We start from the raw sequence: 22,496 nt of genomic DNA, 5'->3' as shown, positions 1-22,496 counted from the left end.
TTTTCTAAAATGTCTAAAATAAAATATGTATTACTAATATGTTAAAAATTTCCAAAACATTAAGACAAACATGTTCGAGAACAAAGGAGTATGTATCTATTAATGGAATATTAATGTATGTGGATTATTTCATTCATCAGTGATATTTTATAATTTGTTCCTTATTTACACACATAATAACAATATTGCTTTGTCATCAATTCTTTTTGTATTTTTTACATGGGCTCAAAAAATTAAATAACAAGTATTAATTGATTTCACATTAAAAGCAAATATGGCTGGTGTGGCTCAGTGGATTGAGTAGTAGCCTGTAAACCAAAGGGCTGCCAGTTGGATTCCCAGTCAGGGCACACGCCCGGGTTGCTTGCCAAGTCCCCAGTAAAAGGTACGCAAGAGGCAACTTCACATTGATGTTTCTCTCCCTCTCTTCCCCTCTCTCTAAAACTAAATAAATAATAATTCTTTTTTAAAAAAGCAAATATATTTTCTGGGTTATAGTCAAGATTCTGGTGGTTAGAGGGTATATCCTAAACAGTACACTATCTACTATTAGATATTATTAAGCATGCTAATTTATAAAGATATAGAGGTAATAGATACCCTAGCTTCAGTTCTGTTAGGAAAAATAAATGCAAACTGGTGGCCATCAGAAAGTAAGAAGGATCCATGAAATAGCTCAACACGTAAAAAGTTAAGCATTCAATATGCTCTACAATGGGCTGTCATTCACTCAGAATAATGGGAACTACTGGATCAAGATGGTAGCCTGAGCGTAATGGACTGGGCATAGTTTTTCATTTCCTATCCTGTTCCAAATCCCACGAAACACATGCACACACACACACCTTTGACACAGCAGATGTTCAATAAACATTAACTGAATGAAGGCATGAACAAAAGCAATTCATGCTACATCAATCCAGTTCTCTTGTAGGCAAGGCATGTTTTAGTAAGACAGATGGCCAGGGCAGATGTGGAGTCTATGGCTACGGCACAGAAAAGTATGTCCAGATTACAGGAGGAGTGAACTTCTTTAGCACTGTGTTGTAACAAAATGAGCTAAAGAACAAACTCTCAAGTATACTATATCATGAAGATATGAACGAACACTCATACTTAGAGAATCCAGTGAAGTTTAAGAATTACAATTCACACTACGTTGACAGTATACAAAAGTTTCACACAAATATCTTTTTAAGGATAAAATATCTAGACTTGGAATTTAAAAGTAAGGTAACATTAAATATTAATTTCTTCAACCCCTTGTGCTGAAGAAATTAATTGAAAGAAGTTGAAAGAAGTACTTATTATGTCATGACCTGAAAAATAGAAGGGAAAAATTCTCTAAATTTTTAGTTAATAAAATTTATGTACACAGAGTAGATAGTGTGCCTTGTACATAAATATTTAAGAAGCAAAGGGAACTCGTGAACTAGTTCCAATGATCCCGTAAGAATAGTGTCTGGAGCCCTGGCTGGCGTAGCTCAGTGGATTGAGCGCGGACCTACGAACCAGACGATCGCGGTTCAATTCCCAGTCAGGGCACATGCCTGGGTTGCAAATCGGTTCCTTGCAGGCTAACTACCAGCAGGGGATGCACAAAAAGGCAACCATACATTGATGTTTCTCTCCCTCTCTCCTTCCCCTCTAAAAATAAATAAATAAATAAAATCTTAAAAAAAAAAGGAATAGTCCTTAATTGAATTTAAAAAAAAAAAGAATAGTGTCTGGAATAATCTGCACTTGGTTCCAGTTTTCTAATGGTATTAAGGCAGCTTACAAATGTGACAAGGATAAACTAATCCTAATAAAGACGAGTATACATAAAAAAGCCTGTACTTATAAGTTCTATAACATAAGATAGTACCTTATTTCCAGCATTTCTCAGCTGAAATTTATCAAGAGCCTATCATATATCAGGTATTTTGCTACGAGGATGAAAACCACAACAACTCCATCCTACCGTCTTTCCTTCCACCTAGCACTTGGTTTAAATATGCTAGTGTTACTTATATCCTCCCTTGCATAAGAATTACTTGTGTTCATTCTCTGTCTTTGATTGCCAGCTCTTGGAAGGCAAGTGTTGTCTTTCTTGTTTTTCCCATTCTGCACTCAGAAGCACTTGATAATTATTTGTTGGATTGAAACCCAAGAGTGTTTCTCTGAATTATTTGACTCCCATTCTTACGGAATAAAAGGCACTCTTTGAAAAACAATTAATTGCAGTACTCACTGGAATTCGATTTCGGGATCTGAAAGTTGCAACCCTCTTGAGATCTTCATCTGTGGTGCGAAATGGAACTACCAAGAGAGCAGGGTAAGTGTCACACAGTTCATAGCACTTATTAATAAAAGTGATTCTCCAGTGGTGATTGGGTAAGCCCTGCAGAAAAAAAGGAAGTCCTAGTCAGTACTGCATGACTCGATCTCTGCGTTGACCTCAGGTCTCCTTCCTTCTAGCAGAATTTGCACATGCCTCTTTGACCACTGTAATGATGGTCTACTGATTTATAATAAGGGAGCCAAATCAATAATCCAGACAATGTAAGAACACAAAACAAAACACTGGTGGTTTTCATAATTCTAAACTGTCACTGAGAAATAAAGATTCTCTTGAATTTGAGAACTTCCTTTATTTCATGTCAAACTATTCTTTTCTATTAGTACAATAAAGATAAACCCAAGTTCATTCCCCACCCATGTACCCCCCAACCCTAGAGAAAATATATCATGTGATCTTACTCTATGTCTAATTGAGGATAGAAAAGAGATCAGGCAACTCCCTCTTCCTACTCAAAACAGAGTAAATGCTTCAGTCTGCTCTAAAGTAGAAAGAGGCTAAGTGTATGAAGAAAGTCAAAGAGGGGAAGTAAAGGAAATTCCCTCTTGGGGAGGCTCATTTCACCACCTCGTAAGAGTTTTTTTCAATCAAGTTGTTTGGGATTGGTGATTGCCCTATGGGTTGTGTGAGAAATACAGTCATTTGCAGTCTAAGCAGACTGCTAATGGGACAGAGAGACATGGAAAACACCCCACCCTAGCATATACCCATGAAATTTTATCTAGTGTAGACAAGAGCCAGAGGTGGTGGAATATTCTCTCCCCATACTCACAAATACACAAATACACACACAAAAATAAACTATGTGGGTACTTGCTTTGGGGACAGACATTGTACCTTTTCTTTAGGTCTGGCCCTATAGGCCAGAGACCAAACAGATGAGTCTGATGCTGAGTCCAATTAGAGAGTTATAAGTTCCATCAGAAAGTTATAAGGAAAAAAGATGGAATGTAATGGCAGTCTAGAACAAAATAACTTCCACAGTTCATTTATGCATACAATCTTAAAAACACGAACTGTTTTGTTGCAAGCTAGAAGCTTTGATCTAAAAAATTAAGTCTTAACGTTGTCAATAACACTCTAAAAATAAGGTACAAATATTTTAATACATAATGCTACGGAGATCTCCAAAACACACAAAATGTTTTGATAGTCCTGCTTCAATAATTGACCCAGAACAAAAGTCATTAAAATGAGAGATATATGCAGACTTTGAAAACAATAGTCTAAAGCTGATTTCTAGAAGCAATAGCGCATACTACCTCATACATGTGTTCTAGAGATAAATTCCCACACTATCACTCCAGAACATTGAATCTGCTTACGAATGCAAACACCACGAATGAAAACTAAACAGAAATCAATCCTCAGTAGTGAAGGTGGTGGCTAGAAGGTTCTTTTCAAGTCTAGGGTTCTGTGACTTCACATTCACTAGCTTTTCATATAACACAACTGGGTTTGATTTGATTCTCAAAGGTCATTCAACAAAATTTCCCAAGTATTTTAAGAGCTTTTAGAATAATAATTATGAAAAAATTCTGTCACAAAACTCCTAGCTGTCCTACACCACAGGCCAAGTTACGGCTCTGGTTACATAACATGCACAGGATCTTTTTCACAAACATGCCAGAAGAGACCTTTGTCCCTGAATAGCCAACATTATTCCAAGCCTCTTGCCTTTACTACAGCAAATAAACATGCATGTAGGTGATGTTTGCATAAGAGAGCAGTAAGGACAATTCTAATATACATTAATCAAAGCTTTCTTGGAAAAGACATTGTTATAGGAAAGCAGTTAGAATTCATTTGAATCTTCAAAGAGAATGCATATAATTTGAAATCTAACTGCCAGCAACAGTTAGGCTCCCAAACATGCAAATATATAGCAATATCAACTCCTAAATAGGAAGCTACACAGGTCTGACTTTTCTAGACTCCAAGTATTTGCTTCATTTCATGAACAATATACAACTAAAGTTCTTCAAGTAGGGGAAGGAAATAGAACTTAGCCAGCCAGCCTTCAATGTAGCTTGAATATGGCTATGGAATACAGATATATTGGAAAACAAGCTATATTATATCACTGCTATTTAACACATATTTATTTAGTAAGGATGCTATTGATCCTCCGAGAGCATGACTGGTGACATATTGTCACCAGGTATGTTTCAGATTTACCACATGCCACATTACCCATTGGCTTACCTGCCTTCTGTATTCTTCAACTGGATTATAAACCATCCATCCATTCATGTTAAACTTTTCTTCATTTAAAAATGCAAATATTGGCTAGAAAAAAACAAAAGAAATGAAAGTTCAGTGTGAGGAAATCAATAGTCTACTAATACTACATCCTTTGATTTTTCACCAGATTTGCCTATCATAAAATCACAACCAAACCTGAGACTTCCAACACAGAAACAAAAGTGAAAAAAAATTGGACTAGACTTATACTACCTTTTATCTTTGTAATTACTTTTGAGACTTCAATTTTCTATGACTACAAACATCTCTTTTAATTACTTTTTAAATGATATTCCACAAAAATCAGATTTCCAGACCAAAAAATGCCAATCAATTTTAAACAGTATTAGCAATTGATCAGGTAAAAGCTACTAAAAAAAGTAAAAGGAGATTCAGGAATGATTAATAAACAGTGTAAATGGTTCAAAAGGAAACAATAACATGTTTGTCTATTTTTAAAAGGATGTGACATTAGGAAAATTCTTAACTAAGTGTTCTCCATGAATTTTGAATCAAAGCCCTGATAACAGTCTGTGAAATCACAGGCCTCAGATCTTCCATCTCTTTTCTATTTATGCTCACTCTCAAGGAGGCCATATTGATGAGTTTCAAGGCTTCAAATACCATCCACACCCTAGTGACTACTAAATATCTATCATTTTCCATCCCCACTCTCTTCCCCAGATTTAGCTATCCAAGTACCCACTCCACAACCCCAGACTGCCTAAGAGGCATCTGGAGGACTTTGGGCTAACACATCCAAAACCAAACCCTTGACTCCTATACGATCCTGCTCTTCCCACAGCCTCCCCATTTCAGCAGATGATAGCCCCATCCTTCTAGCTGACTGAGCCAAAAACCTTGGCATTAGCTTCATTACCTCATTGCTACCAACCTAGTTTCACCCTCCACCATTATCTACTTTGGATAACAACCTCCTAAATAATCCCTTGCTTTCATCTTTACCTCTAAAGTCAGAGTAATAATTGACTCTCAATTTCGCTTTGAGTTAAAATTTAAGTCCTTCCAATGGTCCAGGTGGATGCCCACCATTTAGCCACATCCCCTGCCATGTCTGTTTCCCCCCTCGCTCACTCCGCTCTGGCCACACTGACCTCCAGTGCTGCTCCCTGAAAGCACCAAGCACATACCAGCTGTCCCAGCTGTCTGAAATCCTTTACCCTTGTGGGTTCCACCCACCACTTCTTTCACACCTCTGCTCAAATGTAACCTTAATCAATGAGACTCTCTGACACCCTGTAGAAAATGTGCTGCCTCTGCAACTGCACCCCCTACTTTCTTTCCCGTGTTATTTCCCCATATCACTTATGACCATTTGACACATTATATATCTAGTTGTTTATTTCTTTACTGTTGGACCTCTACCGTTCCCTCCCCTAGAATGCAGGCTTCATGAAGATAGACACTTGTTGCTTTCATATCCTGTGTCCCCAGTGACTGGAACAATGTCTAGCCCATAGTAGGCAGAATACATATCTGTTAACTGAGTGAAAATGTGAAGCTTTATACAGCCCCTGCACAACTACTTTCTCTGAGGGTGATGGGTCTGGGCGCCTTTCCTCTAGGTATCTTCCCTCTCACCCATTTTCCTCTGTTGTTAGCCTACAACTTTGAATGTCAGTATATCCTCCCCTAAATCAGAGAATTTCTGGGAGAGCACCACTTAGCAGCAACAATTTTCTCCATTTAAATGGCAAGAGGTGTGGAGTAAAAAGTAATCAAGAACATGCTTTCTGCACCGTCTTCTTTTTTGTTTGTTATTTTTTAACATTACCTTTTTGTGTAATTTTTCCTAATTTATTTATTTATATTGTATTTTTTCCATTACCATTTATCCACCCAATACCCTCTTCTACCTCCACCCCCTGCCCCAGCAATAACCACACTGTTGTCCATGTCCATCAGTTCTTTTTCTTTATTGCTCAATCCCTCCACCCACCAATCCCCTTACCCTAGAGCTGTCAGCCTGTTCTCTATCTATGATGGACTGTCTTCTTGAACTTTCCAAAATAGGTGGCACCAACAGCAGGTCTCAACTCTGGCAGTGCTAGGCCTGAGTGCTATATATTGTGCGATAGCATGCCGACCACACATTAGTAATGGTGCTGAACTGGCTCAGCAGTTCTTTGAGGCTTCAGCTTGACATTTCATCCATAGCAACGTTTAATTATTCAGTACCACTGGGGAAAACGAGTGATTTCTGTTAAATGAAGTTTAACTCAGAGATACAGGGACTTTTGGTGAAAACAGCACTAAAATGTAGTGAACTTCTAAAATGGGTGAACTTCTTTATCCATAAACAGAATGTATTGAACATATCTTAAGCATTCACTTTTTAATATATTTTATTGATTATGCTATTACAGTTGTCCCATTTCCCATGTATTCCCCTCATGTTCAATAATCATACATATAAGTTCTTTGGCTTCTACATTTCCTATACTATTCCTAACCTCCTCCTGTCTATTTTTTACCTACTGTTTATGTTACTTACTCCCTTTACCTGTTCTGCCACTGCCTCCTTCCCCTTCCCCTTTAATAACCCTCCATGTGATCTCCATTTCTGTGATTATGTTCCTCCTCTAGTTGTTCACTTAGCTTGTTTTTGTTTTGTTTAGGTTCGGTTGTTGGTACTCGTGAGTTTGTCATTTTACTGTTCATATTTTTTATCTTTTTCTTAGATAAGTCCCTTTAACATTTCCTATAATAAGGGTTTGGTAATGATGAACTCCTTTAACGTGACCTTATCTGGGAAGCACTTTATCTGCCCTTCTTTCTAAATGAGTTTTGCTGGATAGAGTATTCCTGGATGTGGGCCCTTGCCCTTCATGACTTTGAATAATCTTTCCAGTCCCTTCTTGCCTGTAAAGTTTCTTTTGAGAAATCAGCTGACAGTCTTATGGGAACTCCCTTATAGGTTAACTGTCTCCTTTACTCTTGGTGCTTTTAAGATTCTCTCCTGATATTTAACCTAAGGTAATGTAACTATGATGTGTCTTGGTGTGTTCCTCCCTGGGTCCAACTTCTTTGGGACTCTCTGAGCTTCCTGGACTTCCTGGAAGTTGATTACCTTTGCCAGATTGGGGAAGTTTTCTTTCATTATTTTTTCATATAAGTTTTCACTTTCTTGCTCTTCCTCTTCTCCTTCTGGCTCCCCTATGATTCACAAGTTGGAACGTTTAAGGTTGTCCTGGAGGTTCCTAAGCCTCTCATTTTTTTTTGAATTTTTGTTTCTTCATTCCATTTTGGTTGAATGTTTCTTCCTTCCTTCTGGACGAAACGGTTGATTTGAGTCCTGGTTTCCTTCCCGTCACTCTTGGTTTGCTGTACTTTTCCTTTATTTCACTTCTCATAGTCTTCATTTTTTCCTCTATTTTGCAATCATACTCAACCAATTCTGTGAGCATTGTGCATCTGATAGGTTGGCTATCTCTTCATTGCTTAATTGTATTTTTCCTGGAGCTTTGATCTGTTCTTTCATTTGAGCCATTATTTTTGTCTCAGTGTACCTGTTCTGTAGAAGGGGTGGAGCCTTTGGTGTTCATCAGGGTGGGATAATCCACATCACTGCCTTGTGACGCTGTATGTGGGGCAGGGGTCTGAAAGGGAACAATGCCACCTGCTCAGTTCTCTGATGGCTTTCAGTCACTGCTGCTGCTACCCACAAGCAAATTGGGCCCTTCTGGTGCTTTTTCCCAGGTGGGTGGGTTTGTGTAAGTTCTAGGACCTTGTGGTTCTCTCCAGTGAACTCTCCTATGAGGCTGAGAGTTTCTCCTGCTGCCTCAACCCTCACAGGATTTTTCAGACAGAGGTTTTCAGGCTTTATTTCCCAAAGCTGGAACCCTGAGTTACATGGTCTGTCTTGGTCCCCAGTTATTCCTCCTGGTTTATCTGCACTCAAATGTGGAACCGCCCTGTCTTCCAGCCACGGCTTTGCTGCAAGTCCTCTCCACGTGGCTGCCTGTCTCTGCCCCTCCTACTGGTATGGATGGATGTTTCTTCTTTAACTCCCTGGTTGTCAGACTTCCATACAGTCCAATTTTCTGTCAGTTCTGGTTTTTTTGCTTTTAAATTTGCTGTTGTCCTTCTTTCAGTTGTGTGAGGAGGCACAGTGTGTCTACCTACACCTCCACCTTGGCTGGAAGTCCATATTTTCTTTAATATGTTTGATTTAAGAGAACTCTTGAGTACAAGTAATAATCTTAAAATTCTCATTAATATGAAAATGATACAATGTCCTTATGGCAGCAACATATCAGGTGGCCTTTCTCATAAAATCATTCTAGAATGACACTTCCTATTCTGAGTGACGTACAGATACACAGGATGAAACAAGAAACTAGTATCCTTTACCCCTGAAACGTCTATGAGAACTCTCTGATGAAAACAGCTCTTAAACTAATTTTGATGCTAAGAGTCAGACTTGGACCTCAAATGCCTCAGGAAAATTCCAGATATTCTTGTGATGAAACTAAGCTTATGATGGAAAAGACCAGGTGCTTAAACCAATATTTTAATCATCAAAATAAATTAGCTTACAGATACAAGAAAACATTTTTTTAAAAAAAGCATTACTTGTTAGTGTTGACGTTGTATTTTTCTTTAAAAACTAAGTTGTCCAGGTGGGTAGGGTTGGAAGGTGGAAGAGGGTATAAGGTGGATAATTGGTAACGGAGAAAAATAAAATAAAAAACTATAAATAAATAAATTGAGAATTTTGGAGAAAAGCAAATAACTAAGTTGTCCATGAACTACATGGCTTTACTGAAGCAATCTAAAAGAACCACAATTTTTAAAAGTTGAATGTACCAGAACTTACTTCCCAGATATTTTAACTTTTCCTTTTTTCCCTTTAAAGATTCAGATAAGAGAACAAAGCAAAAACTATAAAGCACAAGCTCTCAAATAGAGTAACATACATGAGTTATTTAAAAAGAAATAAAAACTACTAAGCATTAAAGCAACATTAATATATACCATTCATCTGTACCTCATTAAAAAGTACACAATTCCCTACAAGAGGTAACTTGTTACAAGCCTAATTAAAGTTCCTGTCTGAAAACTGTGAAAACCTAAAACAATGGATTACATGTCTTGAGGTTTTTAACTATCTTTTCCCCCCTCTTACACATAATACATTTTTAAGGCTCTGAGCCTTTAGTAATTAGTGGATTGGCATTTTCCAGCTATCCCTAACTATAACCTTGGGTCAGTTTGGACCCTCTCTTTGGGAAATCAAAGTCCCATGGACAGAACTGGTTTTATAGAATTTCCCTTTACGAGAACAAAACAGGGAGTTGGGTTTGCCAAACTGGTAACAAATCCACTCCACGAACCTGTCCAGGACCAATTTCATTTCATGGCCTATTGACAACTCAAGAATGGTTCAGTTCCAGCATAACAGAAGCCTCAGAACAGGGAAGTGTTTTATCCAATGTTAGCTTCCAGCTGGTGCTTCAGGAAGGGCTCCGTGGCTTTACTCTTGGGCACATGTGGCAAACACAAGGCCTGCGGGCTGAATCTGGCCCTCCACCTTTTTTTATCCAGCCTGGCACCTTGTTTCTACCCAGTGGCAGCGTTGAGCTCCTTGTCCCTGGTTTATACAGTCCTAAAATTACATTCAGCCCTTTGAAGGGAACCGCGAGGCCAATGTGGCCCCTGGTGAAAATGAGTTTGACACCCCTGCTCTAGGGGGTGAGTTCCCTGATCCTGAAGGGCCATGTGGAATACACCAGAACATTTAGGGGGCTAGCCTAAGGGTTCTGTGTGGTCAAGTGATTATGAGAGGCTGCTTAACTTTAAAAAAAAGTTATTTGAAATAATTATAAATTTACAAGCAATTGAAAAGAAATATACAAGGGAGGCTCAAGCCCCCTTCACTCAGCCTCCCCAAGGTGAACATCTCACATAACTAGAGCACAATATCTAAATCAGGAAACTGGCATCAGAAAATGTACACTCTCAAGTGCTTACCCCCCAGCTTCAAGGGAGTGGGTCTTTCTTTATTTGGCTCTATATTGGTATTTGGGCATTTCATCAATTCAGATTCCTTCTAGTCAAGAGATACCATGCATGGATACTTTTTAAAAAAACAATCATATGCATTTTTCCAGTATTAAAAATGGCACAATGTAACATTTGAAAAATGTTAAAGAACAAAGCTGAGATGAAAATCTCCAACTACACACTAGGGCTAAAAACAGCTTTGACAAAGAGAATATAACATCATTTTAATTTGGCTACATTTATCACTGTTGTGTCTTGTGGGGGGGGAATCTGAAATGACAACAGATTTTATCTTTCACTTGATTAGCCATTATTTAAAATAAAGAAGCACCAACTCACTTAAACCACATGGATTGCTTTTAATTGAAAAGAATCTATAAATGTTAAGCGATTCATGAGTTTCCTTCTTTGAGGAGGGAGGGCTCTCTGTCACCAAATTAGGATTCTTAGAGCTCATGAAGCCCCTCCCAGACAACCTAAGGCAGCCTTAAATATGTCTTCTGTCTAAGACATGTGATATGGTGTCTCAGAACTGGATGTTTGATAGTCATATTTATAGAAATTAAACAACATCTCAAAGGGATACAGTTATAGAAGAAAACCATTTTCATAGTTTTCAGGGCAATAAACTGGTAAGTTATGCAGATTTAAAGTGCTTTCAAATGAAGTTGCCACCATGCAGTGACACAGTCATCAATGGACATGATTTTTAGGAAGAGCCGACTCTTTCACATCAAATAAACTATAATTCCAAATATCTAGCCTTAAAAATCCCAGGGATCACTCACTAATTACTTGTTTCCTGATAGAATTTTACAATCTTTGAATAGAAATTTAAGTGACCATTTTTTTTCTAATTTGATTCCTGAAATTGAAGACATTTGTCTTTTAATTCATTTTTTAATAATTTTATTTATTTAACTTTAGAGGGGAGGGGAAGGAGAGAGGGAGAGAGACATCAATGTATGGTTGCCTCTCATGCGTCCTCTGCTGGGAACTGGCCTGAAACTCAGGCATGTGCCTTGACTGGGAATCGAACTGAGGTTGTTTGGTTTGCAGGCCCGTGCTCAATCCACTGAGCTACACCAGCAGGGCAAGACATTTATCTTTTTAAAAAGCTTCAATCTACCATGTAAGAGTGTGGCAAGGTAAAATTACCTCATTTTTATCTTGCTGAGAAATAAGATTCCCTTCATATAAGAGAAAAAAGTCTTCATTAAAATTGAAGAAAAAAGCCTAAAATTTTAAGGAAGAATCATGGGACACATTAAAGCTCAGCAAAGATTATAATTCCAAGCAACATCTTCATGCTAGATAGTGATTTCAGCCTATTTCACATGACTTGACTCAGTAAGTAGTCACATAATTGCATTAAAAGTAATTGTACCCCCAAATTGAACAAAAGTCTCATAGGTCAAAAGTAGCTAGCATATAAATTACCATTTATACTTTGTTTATGTAAATAACTCTCCTTGTCCTAGGATAGATAAAGTGCTTTCCAGACAAGGTAAAGCTAAAGGAATTCATTATCACCAAGCCATTATTCCATGAAATGTTAAAGGGAAATATAGAAGAAAAAGAGGATTAAAACTATGAACATTAATATGGCAATGAACCCACAACTATCAACAATTGAATCTTAAAAACAAACTAAGAAAACAAGCAGAATAGAAACAGAATCATACATACAGAGATCATTTGGAGGGTTATCAACTGGGCAGAGGAAGGTTGAGAATAGAGGAAAAGGTGCAGGGATTAAGAAGCACAAAATGGTAGGTACAGAATAGACAGGGGGAGGTTAAGAATAGTATAGGAAATGAAGAAGCCAAAGAACTTATATGCATGACCCATGGACATGAACCAAGAGGGGGAAGGAATAGGTACCAGGTAGAGAGGGGCAAAAAGGAAAAATTGGGAGAACTGTAATAGCATAATCAATAAAATATATTAAAGAAATAATTCTCACCCTATTTCTACCACTTTACCTGGGGAAAACTGTTTAATATTCCTGGGTCACCACTACCTTTATATATAAATGTACACATTTATTTATTCAAGAAAAGGCCACAAAAGTACATTTGAATGTCATTTGAAACTATTTTGGAAAAACAGCATTCCTTACTACCTGTCAAAATCATAATCATTTAAGCCTGACATTTCTCAGGGTTCACCCACTGTACCTTTCTCTTCTCACTGTAATTTTCTCTCCAGGTACAATAATTTTAGCCACATCTATAAAAATGCTAATGATCACATTCAGGCCTACCAAAAGCCTCTCCCCATGCCAGAACTCTGTATCTTTGTAGCCATGTGCCTCCTATATATCTATATTTATACCTAGTTGTTCCCTAGATATTTGTGGTAGCATATCCAAAATGGAATACCACTTCTTCCTCACTCCTCTCCCACATTCTCCATCTCAACTACTGGTCCCACCATCAACTTGGTTACTCGGGCTGGATTCTACCCTCTATATCATCCCATCCCCCTCATAACTATTTCGAATCCACAAATTCTACTGATCTTACCTCCTAGATCTTTCTCAAGTCTATATTATCTCTTGTCCTGCTTCATTATCCCATTTCAAGCCCTGGTCATCACATACTTCGGTGACTAACAACCATCTTCAGAAACATTCTCCTTCCCCCTCTTATCAACTCTGCATGCTGCAACCCAGGTAATATTTTTGAAATAGAAATCAAATCATATTACTTTCCCGCTTAAAACCCTGTAATGGCCCCCCTCACCTTCAGATAAAACAAAAAACTTCTTGGTGGGGCATGTTATGATCTGCAAGCTTCAGCCCAGGTTTCCCTTCCACCATCTCTTTCTGCGACATCTACGTGCACACCAATGCCAGACACTAACCTATATGCAGGTCCAACCTGTGCCTGGCCCCTTTGCATTTGCACATACTGTTTTTGCAAGTTGCCATGTCCATTTCTGCCTGGCCAATGCTCCTACTCATCTTTCAGAATTTGCCTCCTCTAGGAAGCCATCTTCAACACCAACCTCACTTTCTGCTGCCCTGACATCTTACATGTATGCATCTGTATCATATGCATCTGTCTGCCCATATCACCCAGGAAAACTGTGCTTCTTGGGGACAGGGTGTGAGTATTAGCTTCCTGGGCCTAGCCAAATATGTAGAGGAATTCAGAATGTGATAAAGGTGGTATTTCAAATCAGTAATTAGTCAACAGATGTCACAACAACAGGGAACAAAAGAATTGCATTCATACCTTATGTAGTAACCCCCCAAAATTCCAAGTTGATAATATTTAAATTTTAAATAAGAAATGAAAGTATTAGACAAATGTGAAATAATTTTTGATAATTCTAAGTGAGAAAGAGCTTTTCAACTTAGATGTAAAATACAGAAGTGACAAAACAAACATGTGCAGACGAGAGTGAACCTAGCAAGTCTAAGACTGCTCTCCATGAAAAAGGCTGCTTGCATCGTTGATCCTTGGCTGGCATCTGAAAACCTGGGTTTTGGGAGAGTTTTCACCATTTCCAAACTGCTAAGTGTGGTTCACAGTGCTTGAACTGTATTTTATGCTGAATCCCTAGTTTCCTTCTGGGAGTCTGGAATTTTGGTGGGCACTAGGCAGAGGGTGCCTGAGACCAGCCCCCATTTAAAACACTGGGTACTGAGTGTTGTCACAACTCATTGCTGGGGGAATTAAGTGCATCCTGTGAGAATCCACTGGGAGAGGACTCTGGAAGCTCATGCCTGGTTCCCCTCAAAATTTATCCCACATACCTTTTCTTCTGCTACAATAAATCACACTTGTGAGTACAACTACATGCTAACTCCTGTGAGTTCTAGGGAAAAATCAAACCTGGGGTGGTCTTAGGGACATCTGTCACACAAAAAAAGATAAAGTCGAAAAATATTTTTATAATATATTTTATTGATTATGCCATTACAGTTGTCCCATTTTCCCCCTTCATTCCCCTCCACACTGCACACCCCTCCCCCACCCTTCCCCTTTAGTTCATGTCCATGTGTCACAAGTTCTTTAGATTCTACATTTCCTACACTACTCTTGCCCTCCCCTGCCTATTTTCTCCCCACCATCTATGCTACTTATTCTCTGTTCCTTCTTCCCACCTCTCCTCCTCCCACTCCCCTGTTGCTAACCCTCCATGTGATCTCCATTTCTGTGCTTCTGTTCCTGTTTTAGCTGTCTGCTTAGTTTGCTTTTGTTTTAGGTGTGGTTGTTAATAACTGAGTTTGCTGTCCTTTCAACTGTTCATATTTTTTATCTTTTTTATCTTAGATAAATCCCTTTAACATTTCATATAATAAGGGCTTGGTGATGATGAACTCCTTCAACTTGACCTTATCTGAGAAGCACTTTATCTGCCCTTCCATTCTAAATGAAAGCTTTGCTAGATAGAGCAATCTCGAATGTAGGTCCTTGTCTTTCATGACTTGGAATACTTCCTCCAGCTCCTTCTTGCCTGTAAGGTCTCTTTTGAGAAATCAGCTGACAGTCTGATGGGAACTCCTTTGTGGGTGACTGTCCCCTTATGTCTTGCTGCTTCTAAAAATCTCTCCTTCATTTTAATCTTGGGTAATGTAATTATGATGTGCCTTGGTGTGTTCCTCCTTGGGTCCAACTTCTTTGGGACTCTCTGAGCTTCCTGGACTTCCTGGAAGTCTATTTCTTTTGCCCGACTGGGGAAGTTCTCCTTTATTATTTGTTCAAATAAGTGTTCCACTTGTGGCTGTTTCTCTTCCCCTTCTGGTACCCCTACAATTTGGATGTTGTAACGTTTAAAGATGTCCTGGAGGTTCCTAAGCCTCTCCTCATTTTCTTTTATTCTTGTTTCTTCATTCTTTTCTGTTTGGTTGTTTCTTTCTTCCTTCTGGTCCACTCCATTGATTTGAGTCCCAGTTTTCTTTCCATCACTACTGGTTCCCTGTGCATTTCCCTTCACTTCACTTAATGTAGCCTTCATTTTTTCATCTAATTTGTGATCAAAATCAACCAGTTCTGTGAACACCCTGATCGCCGGTGTTTTGAACTGTGCATCTGATCAATTGGCTATCTCCTGGTTCCTTAAAAGTACTGGCTCTGGGGCTTTGATTTGTTCTTCTGTTTGAGCCATAATTTTTGGTCTGATTGTGCCTGTTATGTATGAGTGGCGGAGCCTTAGGTGTTCACCAGGGCGGGGCAACCCAGTGGCTGGGTTGTGACACTATGTGGGGGCGGGGTCAGAAAGGGAACAATGGCACTTGCTCTGCTCTCTCTTGGATTTCAGTCCACTCTGCTGCCTCCCACAAGCACATTGGGCCCTTCTGTTGCTGATTCCAAATGGGTGGGTTTGTGAACATTCTAGGACCTACAACAAACCCTCCTGTGAGGCTGGGAATCTCTCCCAGCACCTTTTCAATCGGTGCTTTTAGGCTTTATTTTCCACGGCTGGGTCCCTGGGTTGCATGGTTTGTCTCACTGCTTGTTTTTGCCTGGTTCATCTGCACGTGAATGTGTGACCGTGGTCAGCCAGCCACCTTGAGTGTTCTTCTCATTTCCTCCCTGTGCCCGGAGTCTGCTAGCTCTGTGCCGCCTGCGCTTCTGGGTCTGGTAGCCACCGCCTTTTCCTGATGGGACCCCTCTCCTCCAGCCGCTGACTGTGCCCCTCTTACTGTTCTGGTTGAATGGCTGTTGGACTTCCATACAATTCAATTTTCTGTCTGTTCTGGTTGCATTTTTGTTTCTAAATCTTTGTTGTCCTTAATTTTGGTTATGTGAGGAGGCAGAACCAAAGTGTTTGTTAGAAGTGTTTCCACCTATGCCTCCATCTTGGCCGGAAGTCCAAAAAATATTTTGTACAATTCTTCATAGCAAGAGCCACCATAAGAAAAGTCAAAAGGAATATGGGAAAATACTTGCAACATATAAGTCAGTATAGCTACTACATAAAGAGTTCCTACAATTAACAAGAAAAAGACCAAATTCCTAAAAGAAAAATGGGCAGAAAGTACAGATAATGTAGAAATAGAAATACAAATAGCTTAAACCAAAAGATATTCAATTTCATTCAAATAAGAAAAATACAAAAGAAGACTATGAACCTACATTTTCACCTAGTAGATTAGAAAAGATCAAAAAACTACAAAGCATACTGGATTTATGTGGTAGGTAGATAATGCTCCCCCAAAGATATCCATATTCTAATCCCTGGGACCTGAGTTGTAATACCATAAATGGCAAAGAGGAATTAAGGTTGCAGATGGCATTAAGATGGCTAATCAGCTGATTTTAAGATAGGAAGATTACCCTGGACTTCCCCGGTAAGCCTAATGTAGTAACAAAAGTCCTTAGAAGTGGAAGGAGGAGGCAGAAGAGTCAGAATGAGAGGAATGGGTGTGATGATGGGAGCAAAGTCAGAATGATTCAAAGGACTTGACCCACTGTTGCTAGCTCTGAACATGGAGGAAAAGGCCATGAGTCATACAAAGAATAGATTCTCCCACAGAGCCACCAGAAGGAATGTAGCCCCGCTGACACCTTGACTTTAGCTCAAGGAAACCCATTTTGGACTTCTGACTTCCAGAATTGTAAGTTGATAGACTTGTGTTTTTAAAAGCCACTGAGTTTATGGTAATTTGTTATAGCAACTATGGGACACTAATATAGTTCAAGAGAGTGTCTGGAAACAGGCACTCTGACACACTGCACATAAGAGTGAAAGCCAGTACATCTTCCAAAAAGAAGAATTTGGCAACACCAGTAATTCTGCTTCTAAGAAATTATCCTACAATACATGTGAACCCATACAAAATGATGTATATGCAAAGTTATCCACTGTAGTTTATAGAATAACAAATGATCAGAAATAATCTCAATATCCATTAATAGAGGATTTAATAGATAAAGTAGGGGACAGTCAATAGAGTACTGTGCAGTCGTAGTACAGCAAACAAGCCCAATCATTAAGCACTATTTATTGATGAGTTGGAAAAGCATATATAAATACTAAGTTGCCTGTTTAGGTCTCAACTACCACTGGTGGATAGTAATAGGCTGAACGTACCAATCGTGTGTGAGGAGGGAAGTAGGGTGGCTGAAGGGTACTGGGAGGGAGAGGGATATTTTTACTGTACACCTGTCTTCGTCTAGGCTTCTATAACAAGATACCACAGACTGGGTAGCTTAAATCAGCAAACCTTTATTATTCACAGTTCTGAAGGCTGGAAGTCCAACATCAGAATGTCAGCATGGTAGTGTTCTGGTGAGGGTCTGCTTCCTAGTTCATAGAGGGCAGCCTTCTTGCTACACCTCATTTGTTGGAGAGAGTAAGCTCTTCCATAAGGGCACTTCCTCTTCTTATAAAAGCACTAATCCCATCATAGGGCTAGACCCAATGACCTCATCTAAACCTTATCACCTCCCAAAAGACCCTCTTCAAATAACCATTGCATTGGATGGCAGGGTTTCAACATATGAATTGGGGTGGAGGGGCACAAACACTCAATCTATAATGATACCCATTTATATTTCCTGAATATTCAATCATGGGCACATATTAGCTACTTTAGCTAAACAACAAAACAAATAAGCAAGCAAAATATAACCAAAGACACTGAAATAGAGAACAGGCTGGCAGTGACCAGAGGGGAGAGGGTAGGGAATTTCAGGGGAAATAAGGGAGGGATTTAGAGGAACCTATATAAAGGATACATGGACAACAACTGAGAAGGGTGGAAATGGGAGGGAGGGGGGAGGATGGGGGGTGGGATGGGATGGGAGTAATAGACAGAAAACTGTACTTGAAAAATAATTAAATAAAAAAATTTGAAAAAAAAATATTTTTTTAAGTGAATGCTTACTGAACAAATGCCCTTTCTAAACAGGAAAATATTCTTTTTGATAACTTGGTTGTTGCTGGGTCCTGTTTATTCACTCTACTGACATTAGTATATTTACTCAACAAACACCAAGGGCCCAGTATGAATAAAGTATCACCGCAGAAAAAGATGAGTAAGACATAGCTACTTTCTTTAAGGAGTCAGAAATTCTCCAAAGGAGAGAGATGAGAAAAGAACAACTGTTGATCACATAAGGAGGAAAGTGGTAAATACCATGTGCAATACAGATAGAGCAAGATGGGGCTCCAGAGAAGGCCAAGTTTACTTCTGGGAGATGTTCCTGGAGGGACATTTAGGACCTTTGTGCTACCCTGGAAGTATAAGATGACTTTGGACATGATAACAACGATCACAACAAAAAGGTACAAATGGGAGCCAGACTTGGAGACTATGTGGCCATCAACAAACATCTCATTCTCATAACCAGCACACAGGAGGGGTAGAAAAAGTGGAGACTGTTGAGAGGTGGGGCCACACTGTGGAGGAGACAGAGGTTTGCATTTACAATGACAGAGAGGCAGGAACTACTGATGTTTTGGTGGCAAGAAAAGGAGATCATCAGAGCTGTATTCTGGGAACATTAAACTGACTGAAGGCACACGTGGTCGGGGGTTGGAGAAGAGACAGAACCAGTTAAAATACCACCAACAGCTTAGAAGAGGAAAGATAAAAACCTGAACTAAGGCTGGGAAAGAAGAAGTCCCCAGATACAATAAATGTTAAGGAAAAAGGAAATAAAAGTCTTGATTTTGGAGGAGGAGACAGCATCAGAGAAACTGGGAGTAGAAGAGCAGTTTTTAGGGAAAGGTGAGTGATTAATTTTTAAAAAGTGTTTAGGTGTCAGTTGAACTGATATACAAGCTAAAATGTAACATAAAGTTCTGGATTGTAAAGTCATACTCAGAAGGCATGGTGGTAGAAAGAAGGGAGTGAGAAAGATTGCTGATGGCTTAGTATAGAGAAAGGAGAAGAATGGATTTTCTAGAAAATCCACAATTTGCAGAAGAAAGCAGAGGAATGAGAAAAGAAGCTTGAGAGGTAGGTGGGCCAGGAGATTTAGGTCTCAGAACCCATAAGGTGAGGTTTCTGGAAGCATGATGGTCTAGATGCCCTAAGACCTGCTGAAAACATCTGAAAATGCTGGATAAAACAGAAACCTTTTTTAAAAAATGCATTAATGAGCTGGCTAGGGAGGAATAAATACTCAAAAGCCAAACATGTACTGTAAATAGGAATACAGAGAGCAAGAGGAACACATTGGCTTTTACCTTTCAAAAGACTGGGAGGGAGAAGTGGAACAATGAGTTTTAAAGTGAGTGGCTGCTGAAGATGGGTAGGCAAGCAGTGGATGCTCTGCTTCTGAATACAGATGGTTATGCAGTGGGCAGCCCAGCTTGGATCCCAGTTCTAGGAGATGGGGGAGTGGGGAGAACCAAGAATGTTGAAAGGCTGGAGGGAGAGGGCAGTGGGGAAAGAAAAAGAAAGAGATGGAGAGAGAAGAGGGTCAAGTCTTAGAGAGGCAGGACAGGAAGAGATTTAGAGGCATGAGCAGACCCTTACTTAGGCCAAGTATACTGTTTATTCAAGAAAAACAAAGTCTTGGCTAAAAAGAAAATAGAGAACTAAGACATACTTCAGTCCTTAGGCCACATTTAGGCTGTAAAGCAGGTGTATGTATGTGTATGCGTGTGCAATGTTGCTTATTTCAACTCCCACTTGAAAATGAGCTGTGCGCAATGTTGCTTATTTTCACTTCCACTTGAAAATGAGCTATTTACTTTTGCTATTAATTCTGTAATTGGTCTAGAAAGTAAGAATCTACATTCCAGTCTGATTTAAAATCTCAAACCAATTTATAAAAATTCTCTCGTTTCTGAACTAAAAAATAAAGGCACAAAGAAAAGTACCCTGTATGCTTAATTCTCTATTCATAGCATCACTTATCCCTCTCATTCAAATGATCAAAAAGATGTACACTCCATAACCTATTTTAGTAATTTTTGAGTAATTATTTTTACCAGCAAGTACAAATGGAGCAGATCAAGAGAAGGCACAAAGTAGAAATGGTACAGCACTTAAGCACATGACAGGGTTTGATGTAGTTCATCAAAGCTAAGCAAAAAAACATAAGCAGCAAAGACTATGAAAACCAAAGGCAGCAATACTTAACACCTCAAAATGCAGATGGGCCTTGCTCTTAAAGATGCTGCTGTTTTGAAAATACTGCTTTCAGCCTCTGCATACAGTATAAAGCACTATGCCGTCAGTCATGGAAGGCTGCTAATCTTCACAGAACAGGTGTGGCAGCCCAGTTGCTTCTCTCTCTCAAAATCAGAGCCAGAGAGGAGAGTGTTCTCTCCTGTGCCAATTTCTACTGCCCATAAAAAGTCAAACTTACCATAAACACCCCCAAACTTTGCAACTATATGACTGCTAATCAGCTTATAGAATAACAACAAGTAGAAAAACCCACAATGCTAACAAGTTTAATCTAGACTGGCATAGAAAAGTGAAAAGTGCAGAAACAAATTCAACGAGCCATGTTACCCTGAAAACAGTAGGCCGGCATAGGGTCAAAACTAGAAGAAAAAAATGAAAACCAATTTCTGAAGAATTCTGTTTTTACATATCACTGCTGCCCATGTTTCACCATTTCTAGTTAAGATGATTTCCGGATTTAACCCTCTGAAATTTAAGATTTTCAACCAATCTTTTATCAAGGTACAACCAATGATTTGTTAATAAAAATACAGACGTTTGTCTGTATAGTACCTTTTCTTTTAAAGGGCTTAAAGTTTCTTGCATATGATCACAATTACTTTATTAATATTCCTGGAAAAAGTGTGTTGTGGTAATTATCCTTTATTTTTGGACTTGCTGAGAAAATGGTGCACTAATAACAGAAGAGCTAACATTTACTGGATCCTTACTGAGTGATAGGCACGGTTGTAAGCACTTTACATTTAATCCTCACAAAACCCTATGGGATTGGGACTATTCTTATCCCCAGCACAGAAGAGAACACTGAAGCACATAAATATTATGTGACTTTCAAAGCAGCCAAGCAGGCAGATAGCTGAGCCAGATGCAGACACAGGCTGCTGGACTCCATGCCATGTGCTTGGAACCACACACCAGTAGAGCTTTGCAGGTAGGTCATCTTACTGGGCCTCCCTCATCCGTGGTTGCAAGAGCCTGGCAGCCATGTCTCAGGCTCCATGTCTTCTAGCCCTGCACGTCCTTTGTGTGTGTCTACGTCCCATGAGTTGTCATAAACTCAAGCCCTTCACTTAGACAAAATTCAAAAAACAATCCATGCATGCCTATAGCTGTAAAAATAGATTTAAGTGACTTTATTAATACCTAAATGAACTTAAAGCACATTCTATTCTACACATTCTACCATTATCTAAAACTGTTTTTCAAAATTTCTAGAACATGATTAACAGACAGCCATACACTTTACACCATGACTTAGAGACACACACACACACACACAGATAACTGACAAAAACGTTTCAAGAAACCATATTTATCCATATTATGTGTTATGCATTTAATATTTTATCTTCACTCCATTTAAAAATGCTGGCTTCAATCTAGTAAATTAACTTCATGACTCAATAATTGGTTGGGTGTCACAGTTTTTAAAAAAACTCTCATCCAATATTTCTATTATCTCTATCCCAATTGAGTAAAGAGATGAGCAAACAATAAAGGAAATCAATAAAGGAGGAACTCTGGCATTGATCAAACCACCCTAACAATCAAACTCTTTATTTTTTTTTGTAGTGCCATCAGGCTCTGTTCCTGCCATTAAAAAAATTACCATCATATCACAAGCATTGCCATATTTCTTATCATAAAAATGTATCATTTACCCAGAACTAGTATTGAGTTACAAAGCATCTTGAAAAGCAAAGCAAAAATAAAACAAGAAAATAAATCCTTTACTTGCAGTAGAAAATGTTATCTAAACAACAGTCAACTTATACTGGA

At 38.9% G+C, this 22,496-nt stretch overlaps 1 protein-coding gene across 1 annotated transcript in view; it reads right to left on the bottom strand.

The window, feature by feature from the left end:
* The window catches only part of MTM1 (myotubularin 1), a 132,974-nt gene that overhangs the window by 37,128 nt on the left and 73,350 nt on the right, over positions 1-22,496 (bottom strand). Inside the window, exons 5-6 of the mRNA XM_037059767.1 lie at positions 4,547-4,630; positions 2,234-2,383 (exon numbers count right to left, since the gene is read on the bottom strand). Of these exons, the coding sequence (XP_036915662.1) occupies positions 2,234-2,383; positions 4,547-4,630 (234 nt within the window). The remainder of the gene's footprint in view (positions 1-2,233; positions 2,384-4,546; positions 4,631-22,496) is intronic.

This window comes from Sturnira hondurensis, unplaced genomic scaffold (assembly GCF_014824575.4).
Source record: "Sturnira hondurensis isolate 20B ecotype Veracruz unplaced genomic scaffold, ASM1482457v3 Scaffold0011291, whole genome shotgun sequence".
Lineage (NCBI taxonomy): Eukaryota > Metazoa > Chordata > Mammalia > Chiroptera > Phyllostomidae > Sturnira > Sturnira hondurensis.
The sequence above is the reverse complement of the archived record's forward strand: the minus strand, read 5'-3'. Positions and strand labels throughout refer to the sequence as shown.